Source organism: Hibiscus syriacus, unplaced genomic scaffold (genome assembly GCF_006381635.1).
Source record: "Hibiscus syriacus cultivar Baekdansim isolate YM2019G1 unplaced genomic scaffold, ASM638163v2 tig00110879_pilon, whole genome shotgun sequence".
Classification (NCBI taxonomy): domain Eukaryota; kingdom Viridiplantae; phylum Streptophyta; class Magnoliopsida; order Malvales; family Malvaceae; genus Hibiscus; species Hibiscus syriacus.
The window spans coordinates 275,190-301,384 of record NW_024062895.1 but is presented as its reverse complement, the minus strand read 5'-3'; the positions used below and the strand labels follow the sequence as shown (position 1 = coordinate 301,384).

General features: G+C 33.6%; 2 protein-coding genes and 1 pseudogene across 2 annotated transcripts; 1 reads left to right on the top strand and 2 right to left on the bottom strand.

Moving 5' to 3' along the window:
• On the bottom strand, positions 1 to 1,706 carry LOC120144049 (annotated as a pseudogene).
• Positions 1,707 to 4,348: 2,642 nt separating this feature from the next.
• Positions 4,349 to 9,082, top strand: LOC120144048. The gene is made up of 5 exons (XM_039158206.1): positions 4,349 to 5,720; positions 6,368 to 6,751; positions 7,326 to 7,871; positions 8,098 to 8,343; positions 8,741 to 9,082. Exons 1-5 carry the CDS (start codon positions 4,896 to 4,898, stop codon positions 9,080 to 9,082), a joined length of 2,343 nt encoding a protein of 780 aa, XP_039014137.1. The 5' UTR covers positions 4,349 to 4,895.
• Positions 9,083 to 10,876: 1,794 nt separating this feature from the next.
• On the bottom strand, positions 10,877 to 14,007 carry LOC120144024 (laccase-4-like). The gene is made up of 5 exons (XM_039158189.1): positions 13,837 to 14,007; positions 12,662 to 12,813; positions 12,211 to 12,584; positions 11,109 to 12,026; positions 10,877 to 11,028 (listed from the first exon to the last, which is right to left on the bottom strand). The coding sequence occupies exons 1-5, from the start codon at positions 13,924 to 13,926 to the stop codon at positions 10,898 to 10,900; spliced, it is 1,665 nt and encodes a 554-aa protein (XP_039014120.1). The 5' UTR covers positions 13,927 to 14,007; the 3' UTR covers positions 10,877 to 10,897.
• Between the last annotated feature and the right edge of the window lie 12,188 nt (positions 14,008 to 26,195).

The window sequence follows — 26,195 nt, the reverse complement described above, 5'->3', positions numbered from 1 at the left end:
TCACATGTTGTCTTTATTTATGCATTTGCAACGATTTGAGATAATAGTGTTGTCTGACGCTACATCGGGACAAACGGATTTGCTATCTCTGAGTTTAGCCGAGAGATGCATCTTGGAATCGGATATCATTTCCCATTTCGAATTCGAGCCACTGCAAAAGATGTCGAGTTTTGCTGATGTCCCGGATTTGTCGGCTTGTAAACAGAAATTTATTCCTGTTACTAGTAAAGTCTTCTTGGGGGAGTAACTCCAAGCATAGGAGTCGGTGCAGGGACCTAACCGTAACCGATGGGAGAATGATTTCCTTGTGATACAAAGCCCCGTTAAGGGATGGAAGATCACTTTGTGCATTTTGGCTTCTAACAAACCTGGACCTGCATATGTCATTGCGGAACAATGAAAGATTTGTATCAAAGTTTCGGTTAACATCAATCTCAAATAAAAAGAAACTAATTAATGTACGTCGGCTTACCTCGGAAAGGAGCTTGGAGAGCTGAAATTCTTTGTATGAAGCTTGAATTCTTGGGTGCACACCAGTTATAATCCAAGACTCCGTAGTTCTCGTTTAACCCGATTACGCCTTCTCTCACATAATAGCTCCCGGTCAGTGTCCACAAGGCCCAATCTAGGTCAAGCTCAGCTGCCACACCTAAGAAGAAGTTCAAGTACCTATTGCCATTGACATTGGTTCCTGTTTGGTCAATCCCGAACTCGCTAATGAACAATGGGGATCCTTGATCAACCAAATACCCAGATGTCTTCATCATGTATGTCGTCACCCTGACACAAACTTCATTTGGGTTTCCGGTCACCCATCTTTGCGGTCCATCGGAGAATCCATACCAATGCGCCTTGAATACTAGTTTCCCACTAAACGTGAGTTTTATCGGTTGAGTCTGAATGAATGATAAGTCTCTGTTGAAATCAAATCCAGAAAGTATAACGAGAACATTCGGGTTTGCCAAGTGCACTGCTTCGGCTCCTTTTTGCATGTACTTATACCAATCGTTTACGTTATGTTTTGGGCCTCTGAGCACGTTCCTCAAGCTCATGCCGATCACATTGGTGACACCATTGAACAAGGTGGCCATCTGAGTCAGCCCGGTGATCCATTGATCCGGATTGAAGTACTTGTCACCGAGGAAACCATTGTCATCAAGATTACTGCATCACCAACAGGGTTTGCTTATGTGATTGTCTGAAATACAATACCAATATTTTTATTCAATCAATAAATCAATGCCGTAAAGTTTGAGACATGTTGTTTATTAATCGATGCTAATCGGAGAAAACAAGGATTTGGAAAATCTGTCATATCTGGTAAGCTTTGATGAGGGGAACATCAATGATCGAAGGGTTGTTGGCTAGGATTCTGGCGATGGATTCAACGAAGCCGAGTCGTTGAAACGATTGTCTAACAGTGAGAGATGCCAAAGAGTCATTGGTGACAAGGAAGACTGGCCAAGTGTACCTAACGCAGTTGAACCCCATTGACACAATCCGTTAGGCTATGGCATCCATCGGCTGCCTGCTGAGCCTTCGGCAAGCATGAGTTCTGAGTGAGACGACCAGTTCACGCACGCAAGCTTCACGCGTCGTCCTCCCTCACCAACAATCCATCGTGAATTCCTCGACAGAGGGAGGGGTGTGACGATGTGAAAGAATAGGAAGATGAGGAGAATAGAGGAGGAAACGAAACTGGTCATTGCTCTTCATTCTTTCTTGTTCACTGTTGAGGTTTCATGAGAATTCAAGATTGTGTTGGTGATTAATTAATTGGTTCTTTCATGTTGAGGGATCTTTCGAATGCGTGAACAGTCAAAACTTTTAATAACCAAGTATTTTATTTTTGAGATGAAACAATATTTAGAATCTCGACTTCATATTTTTAGGGTCTTAGGAAGAAAGAGTGTGTATGATCAAAGAAGGCATAGGGTGTGAAATATTTATGATAAAATCAAAAATCATGTAGGGTGTAAAATGTTCATGATAATCAAAGATCGTGTATGATGTAGAATATTTATTGTAATTTAAATTACTATTTATTTTATATAGAAAAATCATTATTTTTTTTGTTATTTTATATATTCTAAACTCTTCAAAGTGAAGGATAATATGAGCTTAAGCGTGCAGTGTTCTAATATTATAACAATAATAGTATCCATGACTTAATTTATTTATTTTATATTAATAAAAATGTAATTCATATAAGATACAAATCCATTCAATTTAACCATCGCTTAATGGGTCTTAATGGAGAATTATTGGATCATTGTTGTGTGTAGAAATTAAAAGAGTCTTGTGACTAAAACAGACCTGCAATAATATTAACCGACGCTTCTTCATTTACCTGTTTTCTATTTTGTCTCTATCGTCCCATGAATCAAGGGAAGCAAGAGAGAAGAAGAAATGGCTGAGAAATTGAAGGATCTAAGATGGCTATCCACCAAAAAGAAATTTTCTAAAAACAAGTGTAATCCCCATATCTAACACCATTCCCTGACCTCTCTTTTACACGTTTCTGTTTTCTTTTTCTACAAAAGAATTTGATTTTCATTATGTTTGAGGTTGAATTCTTCAGTCATTTCCTTGAGTCGGTATAATGGATTATTAACACCAAATTTGGTTGTTTTTATTGTTTTGTTTTCTGAAGATTAACTATAAAGTTTCGAAAAATGAGTATTGATGCAAAGGGCATTCAACTTTTTCTCTGGAGAATTATTAGATTTTCTGGAAGTTGTTCCTATAGGTTGGTTAGAAAATTTCCAGATGTTTCTGGGTTTTTGATATCTGCTCTTGTTATGTACATATTTTTCCCTCATGTTTTCTTATATTATATGTACTCTTCCCCTATCATTGTCTTCTCTATCATTTATATCCGATTTTATTTGAAAACCAAATATCCTGAATCCCAAAGGTTAAAGAAAGAACGCAGTGGTGAAAGATTATCTGCAGATGGGAAACTTGTAAATACATCAAACAAGCCTTTATTACGACCCCAGAAAAGTGTTCGACGAAATGCTCGAAAGGAGGTCGTAGAATGGGATGGAAAAAATAGAGAGGAAAAAGACGTGCTTTTTGTGAGAGGTACATATGATAGTCTGTCTAGTAAAACTAATTTCTTGGAAGAAGATTCAAAGCTTATATTCGATAGGTTAGGAAGTTCTAGTGTGGAACGTGGAGATGGTTCCCCCAATGATGGAATTGGCACTGATCGAGCACTCGGTGATCCGAATATGGTCTTTGATAACGAGACATCGAAACCTCGTAGGGTGTCGGGTGATACTTTTCAAGGGTCATCAGGGACAGGTCCTGGAGATGGTGGTGTTGATGGTAAGCTAGTGGTAAAAAAACCGGAAGAAGCTTGTGAAGCAAGGAATAAGGCTAAGCAGGATGATCAGAAGAATTATATGGATCTTGGGTTAACTGAGTTAGATAGAAAAAGAAGGCTGCAAAATTTAATTGCAAAACGTAGAACAAAAAGGTTGTTTAGAATGGCTATTGAGAAAGCTTGATAGGCATCCATAATGCTCCTCCTGGTCAACTTGCTCCAATTCTAATTGCTAAACACAACAATAATGGGATTTCGAGTAATCTCGCTGAAGATGAATCACCAATGCCTGGTTCGGCCCCTCCCTTATTTTTGCCTAAACGGAATTCATTTGACCTACCGTATGATCCACAAGAAGAAAAACCAAACCTTACGGCAGATGGTTTTCAACAAGAATTCATGGCTGCCAACCAAAAGGAAATGTTCTTCTGCAGGCACGAAAGCTTCCATCGCGGACCTTGGTTTCCATATCCAACCACTCAAAATCCAAATGATGCCGAGTTTAACCTGTATTATAGAGACGAGAAAAGGCTTGTTGAAGGAAAGTCAGGTAAGCTCAAGAGATCCTTGTTTTATCTTTTCCTGTTAATTTAGGCTGTAGAAATGCTTCTCTATTCATAGTTTCTTATGACGGATTGTTTCAAAGCTTTGAGGAACATAATCAAATTATTTACCATTACTCTGTGGAAACCATTTGTAATTAGCAGAAAGAATTTTCCCAAGGCCCTGCCTATATATAGTGTACAAGAAAAAAATAAATACATAAGAAAAACTTTTTAGACTGGACATAAGGGGAATAAACATATTTGAGAAGATAATTTGATCGTCAATTGAATTCCATAGCCTTTGAAACAATAATTTCCTTCAGTATGTAGTTATTTAATCAATGGAATTACTCCAAATTTGATATAGAAGCTTTATTATCCTTATTTTTAATTATTTTTTTAAAGTCTGTTGTTATCTAATGGAATAATTTAACATTTTGCTTTTTTATCACATAAAGTAGGTCACCACCGGCTTAGTTCCTCTGGTGTAGAAAATGATATTGATATTGTTGAACTAGATGAAGAAATCACAGTGAGGCAGTAAACTTATCCAAAGAGAGAAAGGAACAGATTATAGAAAGCCTAAACAATAGAACTGAAATAGGAGAGAGGATAGAGAAACCTCATGAGCTGGAGTCAGGATTAGATAGTGGAAGTGAAGTCAGAATGGAGACAGATTCAGTTAAAAACAATGATTCTTGCTACTCATCTTCATCCGAAAACACAGAAACGGTCTTGGATCAAACAATTAAAGCTTCCAGGATGCGTAATGATCATGTGCAAAGAGCCCTTAAACTTGAAATTCCTCCTAAGGGGAGAGCTATGAACAGACTTTCCTTTGATTCCAGCCCATCGCCATCTGAAAAGCGCAGGACAGACTTCAATTCATTTACATTAGGCGACAGTGCCATACCCCAACCTTTTCCATTGCTTCTGATTTGCAAGTTGAAGTCTCAGAAGTTGGTTCACCTCCGTTAACAACTGATGGAACAGTTTCATCCGGTGAGGGTGATTCAGTTATGTATGATGAGGATGTTGACAGGGATATCAATTTCGAAAATGAAGAACAGTGGGGAGGTCCATTTAACCTATCAAGAGAAGAGGTGAACCGAGAAAGACTAAGAGAATTAAATGATATTATTGAAGAGGAATCTGTTGAAGTTGCTTCAATCTCTCCATCAGAACATGAAGCCAAGAAAAGTTTGAATGGCACAAGTTCAATATCTTCGAGAATAGATATAACCAAGAATGGTGCATCCCATCCAACATACATAAACTGTGAAGCTCATCAAGGTTCCAGCAAATGCAGGCATGGTAATCTAGAAACATCGTACGAAGTTAAAAGTATCAAAGAATCTGGAAAGAAAGTAGAGGAAAGCCAACCTTCAAAGTATATTGAAGAAGATACTCGAACCTTAACTGAGCATAACACTAGAGATGCACCTAGTGCAGTTCAAAGCATAGGCAACTTAAAATCTGTTCCAGATACTAAAGTTGATCAAGATGCTGCAGAGAACAATACACTGGAACGAAGATTGCGTGATTCTATTGCAAGGGCTCTAAATCGAAGATTGATTCTTGAAAAAGTTTCCGTTAGCTCATCTTCATCTCCAAGGTCTGTATTACAAAAAAATATCCTGGCATGCCCAGTTCCCATATCAGGAGGTGGGCGACGAATGCAACGAAGTCTGTCACATTATGTTAGGGAAGATAGAGTAAGAAGCAATTTCGCTTATGAACAAGCACATGAAAAGTTAACTGCCAACATGCCCTACATGGCTCATGAATTGGTTGAGAATTCAATAAATCAATTAACCCGTAATCGCAGTCTTGAAACAATGGAGGTCAGTATGAAAGTGTCAACATTTCGTCTTCATCTTTTAATGCATATAATGAATCTTGAAATCATATAATGTTTGAGGCACATGAATTCAAGTATAAAAACAAGTTCGTTGGAATGGAGAAAATGTTGCTTCACTTTCCGAGTACCTTTGCTATTTTCTTTTGTGCCTACCCTTTCCATTGTCACCCCCTTGGACCCGGTTTTGTGTGGTAATCATAAAGCACATCTTCCAGCATGTTTTGACTAACAGATTTACTTAATCTTGGATGCTAAAGAACTGCCAAACCATCCAGGGAAAGTAATCTTAGTTCTACTGAGCATCTCGAAGGAAGATTAGAGAAAATAATTTATTATGACACTAGAATCGAGCCATTGAAATCAGATTATCCTAAAGCTATTGTAAGAGAAGAGATAATTTTCAGTCCTTAAATTTGGAAAGAGATCTGCATATTTGCTTACTCAGTTGGCACTGAATTACAACAACAATTTGGTACCTTTTTTCCCTGATTTGGTAGTAATTTATGTTTCTAATTTATATTTCTTTTCATGAAATGTTCTTGCAGCATATTTTTGTTACAAATGAAAATTTTACATCAACTATCTAGGCTGTAAACTGAAGTAATAACTGCATTCCTTGTTAAACTGTAGATGGGTCCATGGAATATCATCGAGGAAAGCAACATTGTCTTAAATATCAATAATTCAGCAGGCATTGGAAAGGGAAAAGGGAAGGAGTTGTCAGCTAGTGAAGGTGAATCCCTATTCTTAATCAGACCGGAAGACGCCAGCGGCTCCGAAAAATCAAATGAACAAGAAGCTGACATTAACGAAACAGAAACAATTGAAAGTGATTATACAAGAATTGTTGGAAGTGCAAAAGAAAAGGAGAAAGCTAATGAAGGTGAATCCCTACTCTTAGTCAGACCGGAAGACATCAGTGAACCTGAAAAATCAAATGAACAAGAAGCTGGTATGAACGAAACAGAAACAATTGAATATACAAGCATTGTTGAAAGTGCAAAAGAACGAGAGGTACTACATTAGTATAAAGTGAAACATTCATATTTTTACTTAATCTAGGGTTCTTTGAAGACAAAACGAAAGAAAGAAGAATACCTTTTTAAAAATACCAAATAGCTGCAAACTATTGAATCTTTTTTCCTCTAAAATACCAAATTAAGAGCGAGAATTAGATATTCTCCTATTTGCTAATTTGTAGAAGAGTTGTTTCCTTAATACTTCCAATCTATGCTACTTGGACTTTAAAGTGAGTGACAAATACAAGTATGCATGCTTAAATTTTTTGCATATATTAGGAGGTTAATGCTCCTATGCTCATATCTGATGACTATAAGTCAGGCATCAAATACAGGTACCTTAGGAAAAAAATTGAAAATCTCGGGTAGCACAAGAATCTAATTATGTATTGTCTAAAAATTAATTTCTGACATATATGCTTCCTTCTGTTGTATTCTTAGATGCTTAGAAATTTCCCTAGCTACTGCATTTACAATAGTCTCAAACATGTTTTTGAACTGTACTCAATGTTCAACAAGTTTTGTTACTGATCCATCCTTTTCTGACATTGAGCTGGAACCTTCCACAGAATTCTGCAGCTGAAGTTGATCGTATTTGCAAGGCTAATGAGCCCGTAGTTGATAATGTAACCAACAAAGAGATAAAGAACGATGTTCTTGAACATGAAGGTGCTCTCCAAATATTAGGTAAACTAGAGGCTGTCATTGAAACATCAAATACCACCAGGGAAACTAGTGCAGTATCTGTTGAAGATACTGAGCATGAATCCAAAAGATTAGCCGAAGCTGAAGCCACTGCAGGCCAAGCAACTTTAGCAAGAGAAACAGATAGCTTGAATAACATTAATAATGATGCAAAGATGCAAAATTTGATTGGTCAAGAAGGTGTCATGGATACATCAGAATCTGGGGAGGATGATCTCAAGGTCATTGAAAGCGTCCTAAAAGTTGATAGCATTACAAAGGGTATATCTATTGACCATGACATTACCGTCAAAGTATCAAAACTAATGGAATCTGAAGTTAAGGCTTCCAAAATGATTAAACATGACACTGGAATTGATCCATCAGAATCAGAAAAGGATAATGCTAAATCAGATGATATTGAAACCCTGGTAAGAGAAGAGCAATCCCAATGCTTAATTTTGGCAAAATATCCTCATACTTGTTGTTTACCTCGGTGCTGAATTACAACAACAAAACAGAACCTTTTCAGCTTCTGATTCATGAAATATCCCTACCACATCTTTTTTCTTTTTTTTATCGAATGAGAATTTTAAACCGATTAGCTGTGCTGTAAACTGGTGAAGTACTAATCGCTTTGCTTGTTAAATTGTACAGGAACCAACAAATTATCCAAGGAAGATCGTAAAAGAAGGCAACATTGTCACAACTATCAATGATTTAGCAGTCACTGATAAAGAGGGGGAGAAGTTTACAGCTAATAAAGGCCAATCTCAATTCTCAATCAGACAGGAGGGCATTGGGGGATTTGAAAGATTAAATGAAATGGAAGCTGATGTCAACAAACCCGAAGCAATTGAAAATGATTATACAAACATTGTTGAAACAGCGATAGAAAGACAGGTTATGCATTTTTGAGAAAAAAAGAAACAAAAGAAAATTAGATGTTATCCTATTTGTTCCTTCACTGAAGATCTGTTTCTTTAATGCTTAATCTATATTAATCAGACTCGGAACTAAATATCAGATACAAGTATGTGCTTATTGTATGTTCCCCTGCATCCATGTCCATGTCTGAATATGATGTGAAATGAAGAGTTTGGATAACATATCTTCTAATTATGTTGGTTATTAACTGTCTCACATGTGCTTCCTTTTGCTATTTTCCTAGCTGTTTTGAAAATTTTCATACCTGCTGCATTTATAATAGTTTCAAACATGCGATTTAGCCATACTCAATGGCCAGAAAGTTATGTTACGGATCCATCCTTTACTGGCATTGAGTTTGAACCTTTCTCAGAATTCTGCAGCTAAAGTTGATCATATTTGCAAGGCTAACGAGTCGGTAGCTGATAATGTAACCAACAAAGAGATCAATAAAGATGTTCTTGAACGTGAAGGTGCACTCCGAATATTAAATAGACTAGAGTCTTTCATTGAGCCATCAAATACCACTGGGAAAATTAGTGAAGGATCTGTTGAAGATACTGAACACAAATCCAAAAGATTAGCTGAAGCTGAAGCCAACTCCATCCTATCAACTTCAGCAAGTGAAACGAACAGCTCGAATAACATTAAAAATGGTCAAGAGGTACAAAATATGACTCATCAAGAAGGTATCGAGGATGCATCACAATCTTAATCTCAATTCCATTGATGGCATCCCAATTGTTGATAACATTACACATGGTACATCTATCTACCAAAACTGATGAAAAGGATAGCATTGCAGTGGCAGAATAAGGCAGTACACTCAATATCAGCACAGATGGAAACCATCAGGGGAGGGGAACCGGCTATGCTGAGCAACTTTTCACCATAAGCTGAAACTCTTGTCTTTGAATCAATCCATCAATCATCTACGGTAAATATTGAACACCTCCATTTTAACCACATACTAGGAATAGGATACATAAGATAGTACCGCTAAATAGTCAATTTAAAATGGCCCTTTAATTTAGCTTGACTGGAGAGCTTAAAAATTAGTTATTTTGTACTGAAGTTGTACTTTTTGTAGCAGTTTAACTGCTTCTTGGATAATAAATACAAATTTATCCAAAAAATGAAAACTAGTTATTTTAGTTTTATGTGCTTGTAGGTCTTCCATTTTCGCCTTGAACTGTGAATTTTGATATTCTTTTTGTATATATTGATGAAAACTTAATATTTAATTAAAATTATATATAGGTGAACAGTGTGGTTTACTTTTTACATTTACCATTTATGATGAAAGTTATTACAATTTGTTAACACTTAACATTAGGGTAAAACGCGAATGTAAATACTTTTGTTAAAAATATAAAAATTAAAAATTAAACATTTACAATGATCACGAATTTAGCACTGAAAAAGGCATTTTTATTTATTTATTTTCAGTATCTGGTAAAGGAAGGGTCATGCTACTTGTTGACCAAATTAAGATTAGTGAACGGCCAAGATCCAGTTATGTAACAAGTATGTATGACTAGTATATGGATAAAGAAGCTTACTAACCAAAGACTTACTATTTACATGGTTTATAAGGTGTAATGCACAAATATCTTATATATGATTTAGGTAAAATTGTTTGTAAGATAACGATTATAGATCGGTAGAGATATAAACGAGTTGAATCAAACTCGAGTATTATTGAATTCGATTTAACTTGAAAAATTTAAAATTAAGTTCGGCTCAACTCGAAAGATTAAAATTGTCAAGCTCAACTCGAAAGCAAAATAAAAAATTGAAGCTCAACTTTGAACTCGAAACATTCTCAGGCTTAGCTCAATTAAAGCTCAAACCTGAACCTTAAGTACATTAAAACTTTATACTGCATTTTTTAAAAAAAAACAACATATAATGTTAATATTAGTAATAAATTAATCTTTAAAAAAATTAATTTATTATTTTATCGAGAAGCTCGCGAGCTTTTCGAGTCGGATATCAAATAATACGTATCACCTCATTAAGAACTCGAGTCGAATCTATTCAAATCGACTGTTGATCGAACTTTAACTGAATCAAAATCGAATATGATATGTTTAGTTTCATTTACGGCCCATAATAATAATAATAATAATAATAATAATAATAATAATAATAATAATACTGCAACGACTACTTAAAAAGGAAATTGCTAATAGAAACAAATGGTAAAATACTTTATTTTCATTTCAAACAGTGTAATTGTGACTACAATGAAGATTTGGGACCTCTACATTAAAATCACATTCAGAGCTTTACAGCTCAAATTGGTATTATAAAGAAACCAAATTTAAGAGAAATAATAATAATAATAAAAACAAAAAACAAATTAAACCATCTTTTATTGAATACAGAGCAACAATCGTTGGTTGCTCCAAATGAACTCTTCTTCTTTAGTCATTAGCTTTCAGCCGTTGTATAAAATTTGCTTTTTGTTTTTGTTCCTTTTCATGTATTCCTCCAACCCTCATTGTCTTCATTTTGATCTTCAGTTTCAGCACTTTGGGAAATCACTTGGAGGTGGCAAAAGTGACTCATTAGGCCCTTTTCCATTGTCCACAACAAAAGCCATCTTGAGCCCCCATGTCGTATGCACTTCCAAGTGGCAATGCATGAACCAAACCCCTGCATCACAACACAAATCAATCAATCAGTCATTTCGGATTCGGATTATTTCGGGTCGAATTAATCCGTACTGGCCTTACCTGGATTATCTGCCCTGAACCTTATAGCAGTCCATCCACCAGATGGTACTCCAATGGTGTTCCTCTCAACAGGATCAACAAGATTGAAGTTTTTAGGATCCGTTTGGGGGTTGAAATTCCCCAGTCCCCTCCCAATTTCAAAGAAGTTGAATCCATGCAAATGAAGAGGGTGATTCTCTGGGGTAATCATCCCAGTATCTTGCAAGACTAGCTGAACGGTGTCGTTGTACGCAAGTCTATACAGCTTTGTTCCTTGTTTGGTGGCGAAATTCGTTACTTGCGTGCTGGTGAAGTTAAACGGAACCGGCGGATTTCCTGGGAAATCGCCGGTGAAAACTCCACTTATGTTGAAGAAATGCGCTTGGAGTAAAGAGATTTTCGGCATAACGAAGGTCACATTGTTGATGGAAGCCACAACACGGCTCCCATTAACGCATGTAGGACAAGGGTTGATACCAAGACCGACGGTGAAAAGAAGGGAATGATCGATCTTTAAAGGGACATTAGCAGGGTATTGTTTGGAATTCAAACTTCGTAGGGCGCTGATAAATTTGGTTGCCACCGAGGTGGCGTTTTTCGGAGGGGTTGATGTGATGTTGGTGGCGGCACTCGTGAGAGAGCCGGAGTATTGTAAGAAGGCGGTGGCAGTCACATTGTCAACCGCAATCGGTGCGTCCATGAAAGTTGAGGCTGCCACCATGTACTTTCCGCCTCCGCGGTTGGTTGCGACAAGGACATTCGTCGTCTGCCCCGGGGTTATAACAATGGTGTCTGTTTTAAAGGGCTTCACGTACGTGGCATCAACTTCCACAACAGTGAGTTGGTGGCCGGCGATTTTAAAGAACAGTTCTTCATTCAGTGCAGCATTGATGATTCGAAGCATGTATGTCTTCCCCGGTTTAACCGGCAATGTATACCCTAAGATGGATAAAAAAAAGAATCAACGTGAACCTTTTAACTTAAATAAAATGATGTTAAATAGTGGTAGAAAGTAATGTTGTTCTTCTTAAGATTTAAATTTGAGCAGTTGTATTTATCTAATATGTATGCATTATTAATCGATTAAGAAATTTTTTGAGCATATACTACCTATTTTACTTACCATTTGAAGGGCAGTCAGAGATGGGTCCCGGGTGGCCATTGATGGTGTGTGCATCCGAGACATTTGGGGCCAAGCCAGATTTCAAAGCTTCATTAATGACAGCTTCAACATCCGATTTCCACCATTCACCTAAGATAACAATCTCTTCCTTGTGGGGCTTGGGGAAAGGATAAGGCACATCCCGTTTAGGCAATATAACTATAGCACCATGGACGGTTGCCCTTAGCCACAGTATATGTGCGTGCCACCAAAGGGTGCCCCGTTGGCCGGTGACGGTGAAGTTGTAAACATAGCTTTGCCCTGGTTGAACCGGACATTGGGTTATATATGCCGGTCCATCCGCCCAACCCGTGCGTATTTGCTTAATCCCATGCCTTTGAGAAAAAAAGTGACGTGAATAAAAGATCCATAATCAATGAATTAATCGATGGTGGGCAATTTGGAGTCTCACCAGTGGATGGAGACATTGTATTTGACATGGTTGACCACTTTGATAAGAATTGTATCATCCTCTCTGGCAACTAAAGTGGGTCCAGGGTAGCGTCCGTTCACAGTGACAATAGGCTTGGTTGAGCACATTCTTGTCGTATTTTTCAACACCACCTGTAAAATATTTCCATTGAAATTGGAATTGTTTTATACGGTTATTAGTCTCCAAATTTAGAGCAATTTAATTTCGTCCACAGATGAAAGATAAATGCTTTTATTGGTAGCTTTTTGTGCGAAAATCAAAGTCGTCTGCTACAAGATTACACATATGGTTGGTGCGTTGGTCATCTTAGCAATTAAGTACGCAAACTGTAGTTTGAAAATTTAAGATTAGCACGTTAAGCCCGTTATAGAAAATAGCCAAAAAGAAAAAGGAATGATAATTGGAAAGCATTACGTGCATGAAACATGCAATGGACGTAGGACTACAAATGAAACGAGTGGAGTTTACAAGACATTAATTCGACGCAGGATGGACAGAAAGGTGGGTGCTATCTCTGAAAATTTTAAATTAGTAAATATTTTAAATATTTTCTTTATATTTTCAATTGATAATATATTTTTGTTTTTTTAGAATTTTATTAAATTTGTCCCGCTAGTATAAGGTCTTACATATGTTCCTTATTCGACATAAAATACATACCAATTTACTTCACAATGTAGAGAAATATTTTTCAGGATGAACACATATGTAAGAATAACATAAATTTTTCGTATGAGACGGACATAAATAAAATTTCAGGATGAACACATCAGTAAAATTGACAATTAACGTAAAAAAATTGGATTTTATGGTGGACACATATCCACCCAAAAGCACATACATCCGCCACTATATATATACATACTTGTACAAGTATAAACTATTTTTCCCATTTCTTCTTGCACTCAGAAAGTTGCAACTTTTAGTTAATAAATGTGTTTTTATATATCAGATCAAAACCCTAATCAAGGTAGCTGGAACGAGCAGATTAACTATTTAAGCTTCTTTACTAATTCCGTAAGGAACGAATTACGTAGAATTTTATGCTAATGGGTGTGAGTTACATAACTTATAACTTTGGGAGGGCAATGATTAAGGGAAGTATAAACTTTGGGAGGGAAGTATAACAGCCATTTGAGCAAAATATAACTTACATTGAACTTGTAGTGGCGAACCATGCACTCCACTGAAGCTGGAAACCATAAGCAAGCTAAAAGCATTAGGACTGGAATCCATGGTTTCATCTCCAGTATTTTTTTTCTTTTTCTCACTCACTCAACGCCAACCCCAAATTAATGTTTTCTTTTTCTCTCCAAGAATTTGGTTTGGCTGTTTCTTGGTGTACTGATCTGGTTTATGAAGACCAAACGAACTTATAAAGAGGCAAAAGCTTCGTTTGGCATCTGCTGCCATGTCGTTTTTGCTTAGTTAGGTGGAACGTAAGAATTCTTCACAGGGAAGGGGGCTGGGGCAAAGTCAAAGGAGGAATCACAGAAATAGCAAAACTCTGTACAAGGCCCTTGTGTTATGTGGTTCTGGTGGATTTAGTCCCTCTACTGCTTTTTCAAATATATATTTTTTTATCCAATTATATATATAAAAAAAAATTGTTCATGTCACATCGTCAAATGTTTTAAAAGATAAGTGGTGTAGTTATTTGACCAAAAAGTAGAGGGACTGAAATGATGAAATTATAGTAGAGGGACTAAATAAGCTAAAAAGGGTTACTATAGGGAGCATTTATAAATTTGAGCAAGAGAGAGATTTCTTGTGTATGACACAAAAGTAGTTATCAAACAAAGACACATTTGGAAGCTAAGCTAGTTGATATGGCGATGCCATATGAGCATGAGGTTGGCCCAACCGTATTGGGGTAAAGTACACCCGATCTCAACCACAATGTTGATAGATTTCCAAACCCCTCATTGAAGTCAAGCACATGACAGTAGCAACTAGAAACCAAGCTAATTGCTCATTCTTTTCACTTCCTTTTTCTAACGAACGAAAGATTACTTTTCTAAATATAATTCTTAAAATATAATACTATCCGACACATTATTAAAAATGTTATCTTATCTTATTTAATTTATTTGACGTGAATCGAGACTAATAATGTTTAGTTGAGAGAACATATTACCATCTTGAAACAATTCTATCAAATTGTTATTGTGATATATTTTTCTTTTAATAATTTAAATTTCTAGTATTCAACTTAAAATATTTATATGAAAAATCATAAAATTATTTTCGATACACTATCTAAATTTTATAAAAATATTATATTAACATTTTATTAATATAATTAGTATACTAAACGATGATTAAAAATGCATAAGTAATTCGAGTGAATTTAAACAACTTATGATAATGTTATTATCATAAGCTTTCAAGCCAAACTCTCCTATAAAAATATAGCTCAAGGTCGAATAAGCTTCCTTTATCATAATTGAATTTATATTATGAGCTAAATATTTAGATAATATGTTAAAAAATAATATTAGAGTCATAACAAACATAATATTAATAAAATTATATTAAAGATTAAAAACCATTTAAATATTTTACTAATATAAAATAAAAATATTTTATAAATTTATATCATAAATAATTAATTATCTAATTAAAAATATGCAATAAATGAATTGATAATTTGATACAAAGAAAATTCATTATTTTAGAAGCAATTTTATCTAAAATAGCAAGAATTGATAAATATTAAGGAATGAGTTAATGCTATTCTCGAAATTTTGATAAAAATATTACTAAATTTTAATATTATTTTATCACTTAACGAAAATGAAGACAAATCAAAAATAAAATAGTAATAATCTTTTACTGGGAACCAAATATAAATGTATATCACAACAATTCATTAAGTATAAATAATTATTTATATAATTTATTAAAAAATAAGACAATATTAACGTAATAATTATTAGAAACTCAAGAAAGAACTCAAAACATCATTTTTTATTTTCAGTCAAAATACACAGCTGAAGTACATTAGGTTTATAGCTTACAAGGGCTGAAAACCGTCACCTTACCAACCTAACTACTGGACTAATAACCCAACAACCTTAGGTTTAGCTCACGTACAACAGAGAGCACACTATTTACGTGCACCTTAGCTCACCATGCACGTTATCTTTCAACAATAATTAGTATTTTATTCAATACTTATAATCAGCCGTCTGCTGAACCCTACTCCTTTACTAATGATGTATGAGAGGTGTGAATAATAAACAATTGACTTTTACTTCCGCAAAATTCATACTTCATTAGAGTTTTTCTATTGGCGAAGATGCTAGATTGATATGCTGTCAACAAATAAAATAATTTCATAAATAGTGTTAAAATAATGATAAATATCTATGAAAATATTTTTTAAAATATAAAAAATAAATTGTTTATAAAATTACTTTCTTCATCATCTGTATCAAATAACATATAAACAAATTATTATTTGATACAATGTGGTTAAAGTTATTTTGTTACACTAACAACTAGTTGGTTTAGTGGTATGAGGCATTAGGTCCCTTAAGTAAAGTTAGGGGTTCGAATCTTGGTGTTTGAGAATGGAGCAAACTGGGTTGGGAGGATCGCCCTCGTCACTGTAGTACCCGATCTGGATTAATCGGTTAATAGATCGAATACCAGTGATTAATTCTAAAAAAAGTTATTTTGTTACAAATAATTTGAATTTATTGTCATTTGTTAATTAAAATTGTTTATAAAAAAAGTATAGATATCAAGTAACTATTTATATATATATATATATATATATATATATATATATCTCAATACATATTTTTTTTTACTAATCTGAGATAAATTCAATGTAATATCAATTCGAAAGATTTTCAATCATTTGACAAAGAACGTTCAAATACCTTTACAGACATCGTATTCGAACTCGAGACCTCTAGGGATAATAATTATCCCTTTAATCACTTTAAAATGATAACAATCAATATCGTTACAATTTCTTTCCCTTTTGAAATCAATGATTTTATTTTATGTTTCATGTTAAAATTATAGCTAGTGACGAACTCATAAAGTGATCTCAGTGGTAAAAGGGAATGTTGTTCTCCCTAGAGATCGTGAGTTTGAACAGTTATGTCTACAGAGTGTGTACATTATCAATTGATTAAGAAAATTCTAAACATATATTACATTATAATCACATCAGACTATTTAAAAAAAAAAGTATAACAAGTTCTTAATTATTCACTTTGTGCTTTCTCTTTTAACCATTTGTGGGCATTAGTCGTTGAGTTAATTGGCAATTATTAAGGTTATGTTCCAGCATTCGATTGGTAGGTTAGTACAACTGAGATCTCCCAAAAAGTAGTAGAATTGGCTATTATAATTAAGCCATTATGACGAAAGCTTCTATTAAAAGAGAAGGTTAATATGGGTAATTTTACTTATATAATATCATTATTTTAATTATTTAAGTAGATGACACCAAAACAAAATAATTATAAAAATAACCTATGATGTCATCTAAGATAAAGACACATTTTATAAGTATTTAGTTAATATTATTCTATTTAGTATTTTTATTCTTCACATGTTTTAATGAATTCTTTTATTTCATAATATTATTTTTGAATAGTAAAGAAAGGCTAAAAGCCAATACACTAGTTTCTCAAACGAGAGTAAGGTAGACCATGAGTGCCGGATATCAAGCAATGAGGTCGGAAAAGAATCAAAAATAGAGAGACACTCATTGCTTCACAAAAGATCTTTTTGAACTCAATGAACCAAGGCTTATTATAGATGCATCGCACCAAAACGAAAGGACTTTCCATTGACCGTGGGGGAGCAGGTGAAGAGCCTCACTACTGTCGTTTTGAACAACAACCTTTTCAAAACCATTTTAGCATACAATTCGAAGACCTTCAAGGATGCCACAAAGCTCGACTTCAAGGACTGTAGTAAGACCGAGAAATCTACAGAAAGCAACTAAGCAATCCAAAATTGGTTAGGCTAGATAGAGCGTCGTCAGTATTAATTCATCTAAATAATTAGTGTTTACATAATTTATATTTAAATATTAGTGTTTAAATATTTGATAATAAAATAATGGTTTAATATAAAAATAAGTGTCAAACTATACCGTTTTTCCTATATAGGTGCCTAAACTTTTGTTTCGGTCAATCCAGGTGCATAGCGTTACAAATACTACCACTTTAGGTGCATGGTCCGTAATGGATGTTAAATTCCACCATTAAGTGACACGTGTCGCGTTCAAGTAATTTTAAAAATTTTATTTGAAAAAAAAAACTTAAAATTATATTTTTTTAAAAACCAAATTTTGAAAATTTTAAAACCCTCCCCCAAACTTTGAAAACCTTAAGTCTAATCTCTATACCCACGCCGACTGTCGCCCTTGTCATCGTTGCCGTCAATCGAACCTCCACTCGATCGCACCTCCATCAACGACCAATTACCCAACGAGCAGTCACCATAACAGTAGCTAACAAACTATAAATCATGAAAAACTGACGAACCATCTCGACAACGACTCCGCGCAACCTCGACGACCATCCCGACAACAAGGATGACGTTGTCCGACTAGGGAGATGACAAGGACGGCATCGGGTACGGTGGCCGACAAGGATTTCAATATATTTGATTTGACTTGATTGAATTTCAAAAGATTGACTTGAATTTTTTTTAAATAAAATTTAAATGATAAAATGATACTCGTAAATCAATCATTTTTTTCACCTGATTCAACCTAATCATACCCCTAACAAACCCTACCCTTTATCAAATATGATGTGAACTATGAATAGCATGGTGTCTTTATGTCACAAAAATGATATTTCATTGGATTTGGATTTTTTCTTTCTTTCTTTGTGGTTTGGTTTTCGTGGCGGCGATGCTAAATAATTAGAACAAGAGATATGTAGGCAAAAGTTTACTCTAAAAGGACAACACTGAATACCTTTATGTCCCTTTGCAATAAATGAAACCAAGGAATCCATTTTTCATGTTAAAATTATTGTTAGTATCACCTAGGGGCATGATGTTTATAATATGCATCATAATTGTTCTCTTTTAAAACAAAGCCTGGATATCATTCAAAAGTTATTCATCATAAAATTTAAATTATAGTTTTAGATTTAATAATAATAATAATAAAAATAATTTCCTTGGTGGATACAACTAATGGTGAATTTTGATTTCTTTTTACATTTTTTAAAATAATATTAATATTTTTAAATAGTGTCAAATTGATTTTTAGTATTTATATATGAAATTTATCAGATTATTTTCAAAACAATTAGAGACGTAACATTAAAGTGCAATTCCCCAATGATTAAAGTTATATAAGGTTATTGTGCAAAAGCATTCTCTATGAAATAAGCTGAAAGCTAGAGGAGATTTGAACTATGACTCAATAACTAAAAAAATAGATAAACATGTAATAATCATGATTAATATGTTGAATATTGAATGACTGTCACTTAACTTTCTTTCTCTTCTTTTTTTTAAAAAAAGTCATAAATGAGTACTTATTTTTCAAGAAATTGATGAAGCCCTTCGAGAAGGGAAGTGGGTGGAAATGGTGGGTAGAAGATAGATGCAAAGAATGGTTAACCCAACAAAATACTTTTAGTTGGGAGATATCTTTCATGGATATGCCTCTCTCTCTCTCTCTCTATCTCTCTAAATGTATAGTGGAGTTTGTTTGTGAAAGCTAAAGCTTCCTTTGGGTTAGTGCTCGACCGGTAACAACAGCTCATCCAACTTTTGTTTACTTCAAAATATATCCCACCAGGGATAGATCGGAGGCGAGGAGGTGGGATATTCATTTCTGTGCAAATTCAAATTATCATATGTTTTAGATATTTTTTATATTTTATATTGATAATATATTTTTTTCCTCAAAGTTTTATACGTTCACCTCCTCTTAAAATTCTAAAAATTCATCTCTCTAACATAAAATTATGTGTTTGTTCATATATCCAGCTAAGAGTTGAGAAATGAAGAGATTATACATGTAGAGACTGCAATTATCTATAATGCTTTTTTATTTTGTAATTATTTTTAATTAATAAATTCATTAAATAATATTTAATTATACTTTATCAATCAAATATGTTTTAAAAAGAAAAATTACTGATAATTATAAGAAAATATAATTACATTTTCTTATAACTATTTTATAATGTATAAACACTTTATTTTAAATATATGTTATCATTTATTTTAATAATAATATATTTTATCATAGCATCAAATATAAAAATATTATTAAGTTTATAAGATGGTGAATAAAAACTATGTAAAGATATTTGTATACCAAAATTAGTTGTTCATAAATAGAGAAAAATAAATATTTTATTCTTTAAAAAGGAATGTGTTCAAAGGCTTCGCTAAACCAACAAGCAAAGTCGTCAAACCAATCCAAATTGAATGTCTAGAAAAAGCATTTAAATAAGTATTAAAGAAAGGAGTTTGAAATTTAATTATACGTTAAGCAATAAGTACAAAATAATCAAAATTGGCGACAAGTTAATGCATGGAAGCAGCTATAATCGGATGTCTATAATATTATAATATATGATTAATTCTTTACTTATTTTATGCTTCAAAATTTTAATATATCGCTTATAAAATCTAAAAATTTCTTTTATTAATTTTAATATATATTGGTGCTTATTAGTATTTGTTCTATATATATTGGTTTTGGATTTTTAGAGACATTCTACATTAATTTAATTGCTGTTATGACCATGGTGTGTCCACTTTGATAATTGACAACGAGAGTGAAAATGGAAGCCACAAATGAATAAAAATTGAAGAGTGGCTAATTAGCTAACACGAGGCTATTGGGTCTCTCACGTTTTGGGCTTCAAATTTGAGTTTAACACTTAATCAAATTTGTGGCCACGAATTAAGATTCTAAAAACATTTAAAGAAATTAATTCTAAGATAAACCAATAAGATTAAGAAATCAATTATTGACAGACTAAAGTATACAAATGGTTCACCGATTATAGGGTGTTGCTTTATTGAGTTATCCGACTATTAAAAGTTACAAATTTATCACCCGGTTATAAGATGTTGCTTTGTTGAGTCCCCAATTATTAAAGTTACAAAATGATCACTTGACTATTCACATGTTATAAATTCGTCATTCCGTTAAAATATGATGACTTTTTGAGTTGGACGTTAACATGTTGATTAGGATATGATAAACTTATATTTTTAATGATGTCTATTGGCATCGTCGTCGCTTTCAAGCATTGACTCGGCGACATAATGTTTCAAGCATTGTGTAACACCCCCAACCCGTATCCGACCCGGATACGAGTCCGAAGTGTCACATTGACTTTTCAAACATTTATTCGTATAAAATAGTGAGTAATTTAAAAACTTTGATAACATTTAACTTATTCAAAACATTTACAAAATATATCAGAGTTCATACAATTTTTATCTTTAGACTACATGCCAACTACACTCTATATACAATACATATATTTTCTGATCTGACATTTAAGGAGAACTGACCTGTCTTGCTTCGCATTACTCTTTACTCTTCTCGAAACCTCGTGTGAACAATCACAGTCGTTGACTTAGTGAGGCATATAAAAAAATATAATATTTCTATACATAAATCACATAAACATATACCATCATTATCATTAAGAAACACACATAACATCATACGGTTCATGTAACCATTTCAAATCACTTATAAACCCATCGTATACATATCACTTCAGTATGCTTGTTTAATCACTTTATTAGCCCATGTACACTAGTGAGAACTTAAGGTATGTGAGTACATTGAGGTTGTGCACACATATGCTGTCACCACAGCTCGATCAATGTCCCGAAGGACCAGTCCATAGATTCTGAAGAACCTAGGTAAACAGTCCATATGTCCCAAAGAACATATCACATTCAGTATGCTTGTTTAATCACTTTATTAGCCCATGTACACTAGTGAGAACTTAAGGTATGTGAGTACATTGAGGTTGTGCACACATATGCTGTCACCACAGCTCGATCAATGTCCGAAGGACCAGTCCATAGATTCTGAAGAACCTAGGTAAACAGTCCATATGTCCCAAAGAACATAGGTAAACAGTCCATATGTCCGAGAACATAGGTAAACAGTCCATATGTCCCGAAGAACATAGGTAACCCTCGACCCTTGGCATGCCAACTATACCCCTAGCTCTATCACATAACATGGGCATTATCATTTATGACCGTCCACATTACTTTTCATATTCTTTCTCTATAAAAACATATCTTTTCTTTCAGTCACGTATCACATGTACGTGTAATCCTTGATCTCATAATCACATGTCCTTCTCTTCTATCACATATCAAATGTATGTGTAAGCACATATCTAATATCATATGTTGCATTTTCATGTAAGCATGTAAATCATGTAACATATAAACATACATCCATTTCTATGTACTAATGCACACAGAGTATCACATAACATTATATAATTTACTTCTTACCATAGTAACTATCATTGACTCATCGCAAGCCAATGTTGATCAATCACATAAGTACAATTAAATTGCACTCACCTTAGCCTTGCTTTGATTCGATATAATCCTTTGATTATTCCGGAACTTGTTTTAGGCTCAATATCTACATAAAATATATCATTTCAAACAACTATCAGAAGCCTAAACTTTAAACTTGATATTAATAACTTAAAACGGTTTAATGAATCAAATATCTTTTCATTTAGGGGGGAATCGATACCCCCCAGGGGAATCGATACCCCCTGAACATACTGGAATTTTTCGTTCAAGAGGGGAAATCGATTCCCATTCATAGGGTATCGGTTCCCTCTACCAGAAATTGTATTATAAGCTCGAAAATCATTAATTTCAACTCAAAACCTTCCTATTTCACTTCCTTAATACTCCTAACTTTAATACACATACTTAAACTTATTTCTATTCCATAATCACTTCTTAACTTCAAATTAGTCTTCTATGTAATTGCAAAAATTATACTAGTTTTGCAACATGTTCAATTCCTATTCTAACACTTCCTATCCCTTAATTAACTGATGACAAGTCAAATTCAACTTTCAATTCTCAATATAAACTTTATTTCGATATTTCATTCAAAAACTCCAAATCTTTAAATCTCCTAAATCTTTTTTGTTGTTTAAAGCAAATTAATTCCTTAATCTTACTTAGCATCATCTAAACTTAAATTTCAGCTCAAGAAAAACTCACCTTTGCTTGGCTTCACACGTGGAGAAGAGGAAATGAAAGAAAGAAAAAGAGAAGAGATTTCTGGAAATCTCCATCCTTATCCATATATATATCATTTAATTTTCAAGTCTATGACTATTTGCCCTTTAATTCTTTGGATAATTACTATAAACTTTTAGGAAATATTTCCGAACAAATCATTAAACTATTAAATTATTATACTTTAATCACCATATTCTGAAATTTTACAATTTTGGTCACTAACGTATTTGGGATGTTACAAATCTCCCCTCCTTTTAAGAAAATTCGCCCTCGAATTTTCACTGCTCTATATCAAATCCATCTATTTCTTCATAACTCTCTAATTACCTTATAACCATACCAAACTTGTATTTCGTCATCATTTGACCAAAAACTCAACTTTAAATCTTCTTCAATTGTGATTAAACATATACTTTAAGGAGTCAAACAATATTTTCACATCACCTTGCACACTTTTCGGGTTTCTATATCGAACTTATCATTTACACTTCCATAATCCTCACTTCATTCACTTATCACATTTACGTAATCAAAATATACAACTATATCCAATACAATTTCATCACAAAATCTTGTTAGTCAACGCTAACTCTTTCATTCTAAAGTACAAATCCTTATCATCTCCACACTCTTTCTTATACACAATACTATCCCTTTGTTTCAAATTCATAACTCTGATTTCATTCATATAATGTTACTTATCCTGTAGACAGTAACATCAATTCTTATCACTCAAAATCAAAAATCAATCAATTGATTTCTTTCCTCATTTCCTAATTAATTCACCACAATCCAAACTTTTGCTCAATCTTTCATCCTTGTCTGTATTACGATACACATAATCTCTTCATATAACCTTACATACTTTTTACTTCTAATCAAACTTATAATCTGCACTTTCTTATAATCATTTATCATTTTTAATCCTTTCATTATCAAAATCTTCTTATAATATAACTAAACTATATCTTTTCATAACTTTGATAATAACCTTACTTGTACAGAACCTCATTTTATCATCTATTATACTTGTATTTCCTTTAAACATACAAATCTTTATCTTCTTCACCACAACACCTTACAATGATCAAACTATACAACTGTATCCAAATCCTCTTCATATTGGTTATCATAACCTGTCAATATTATAATTCCATTACATTTTCATCACATACTCTTGTTAGCCAATGCTAACTATTTCCATCTAGAATACAAACTCTTTTACAAACAATAACCGCGTCACTTGATCTTTTAACATCCTTATGGTGACACTCGTTCACCATATTCCATCTTATCCACATAATAACAAACTTCTCAATTTAATTTCTCCACTATGGAGAAATGAACATCTTCTAGCATTATCTTCATATCATATACCCAAAGATCTGTAACAACAGAGCCTTCCCCAAATTCACCCTTGAGATCGGGTGCTCATAACTCTTTTAACTATTTCGATACATTCATTCTATGAGTTAACGAAGTATACAATTAAAAACACATCGAAATATCATTCAACATCATGAATCATCCTCTAATCTTATACAGACATTCCCTGAGGTTTTCCCTCTTCTCCCTGCCTGGCCAGGGCAGGTGAATGCTATTACCTCAGGTCTATCGCCTTGTGCTTCACTTTGGAAGCTCTATATTCATGTGCTCATATCCTTACTTCTATTACATATCACGTGTGCATATGATCATCCAATTCATATCATATAACATATGTCATTGTATATGTTCACATATCATCTATCATATTATATAAACATATATATATATATATATATATATCTCATAACTCATTCTCAGTATTCACTTATCTTATATCACATAACAATTTAACTCTATTAACAAGACATCACACTCCTACCCTATCAGATCAGAAATTTTCACTCTATGTGGCATGTACACATTTTATTACACTTTGGACTTCGGTTTATGCCGAGAATCGGCTAAACCTTAGCTCTGATACCATTAAATGTAACACCCCCAACCCGTATCCGACCCGGATACGAGTCCGAAGTGTCACATTGACTTTTCAAACATTTATTCGTATAAAAGTGAGTAATTTAAAAACTTTGATAACATTAACTTATTCAAAACATTTACAAATATATCAGAGTTCATACAATTTTTATCTTTAGACTACATGCCAACTACACTCTATATACAATACATATATTTTCTGATCTGACATTTGGTAAGGAGAACTGACCTGTCTTGCTTCGCATTACTCTTTACTCTTCTCGAAACCTACGTGTGAAACAATAACACGCTAAGTCGTTGACTTAGTGAGGCATATAAAAAAATATATAATATTTCATATAACATAAATCATACATAAACATATACCATCATTATCATTAAGAAACACACATAACATCATACGGTTCATGTAACACATTTCAAACCACTTATAAACCCATCGTATACATATCACATTCAGTATGCTTGTTTAATCACTTTATTAGCCCATGTACACTAGTGAGAACTTAAGGTATGTGAGTACATTGAGGTTGTCCACACATATGCTGTCACCACAGCTCGATCAATGTCCCGAAGGACCAGTCCATATATTCCGAAGAACCTAGGTAAACAGTCCATATGTCCCGAAGAACATAGGTAAACAGTCCATATGTCCCGAAGAACATAGGTAAACAGTCCATATGTCCCGAAGAACATAGGTAACCCTCGACCCTTGGCATGCCAACTATACCCCTAGCTCTCATATCACATAACATGGGCATTATCATTTATGACCGTCCACATTACTTATTCATATTCTTTCTCTTATAAACACATATCTTTTCTTTTCAGTCACGTATCACATGTATGTGTAATCCTTGATCTCATAATCATATGTTCCTTCTCTTCTATCACATATCAAATGTATGTGTAAGCACATATCTAATATCATATGTTGCATTTTCATGTAAGCATGTAAATCATGTAACATATAAACATACATCCATTTCTATGTACTAATGCACAGAGTAATCACATAACATTATATAATTTACTTCTTACCATAGTAACTCTATCATTGACTCATCGCAAGCCAATGTTTGATCAATCACATAAGTACAATTTAAATTGCACTCACCTTAGCCTTGCTTTGATTCGATTATAATCCTTTGATTATTCCGGAACTTGTTTAGGCTCAATATCTACATAAATATATCATTTCAAAACAACTATCAGAAGCCTAAACTTTAAACTTGATGTTAATAACTTAAACCGGTTTAATGAATCA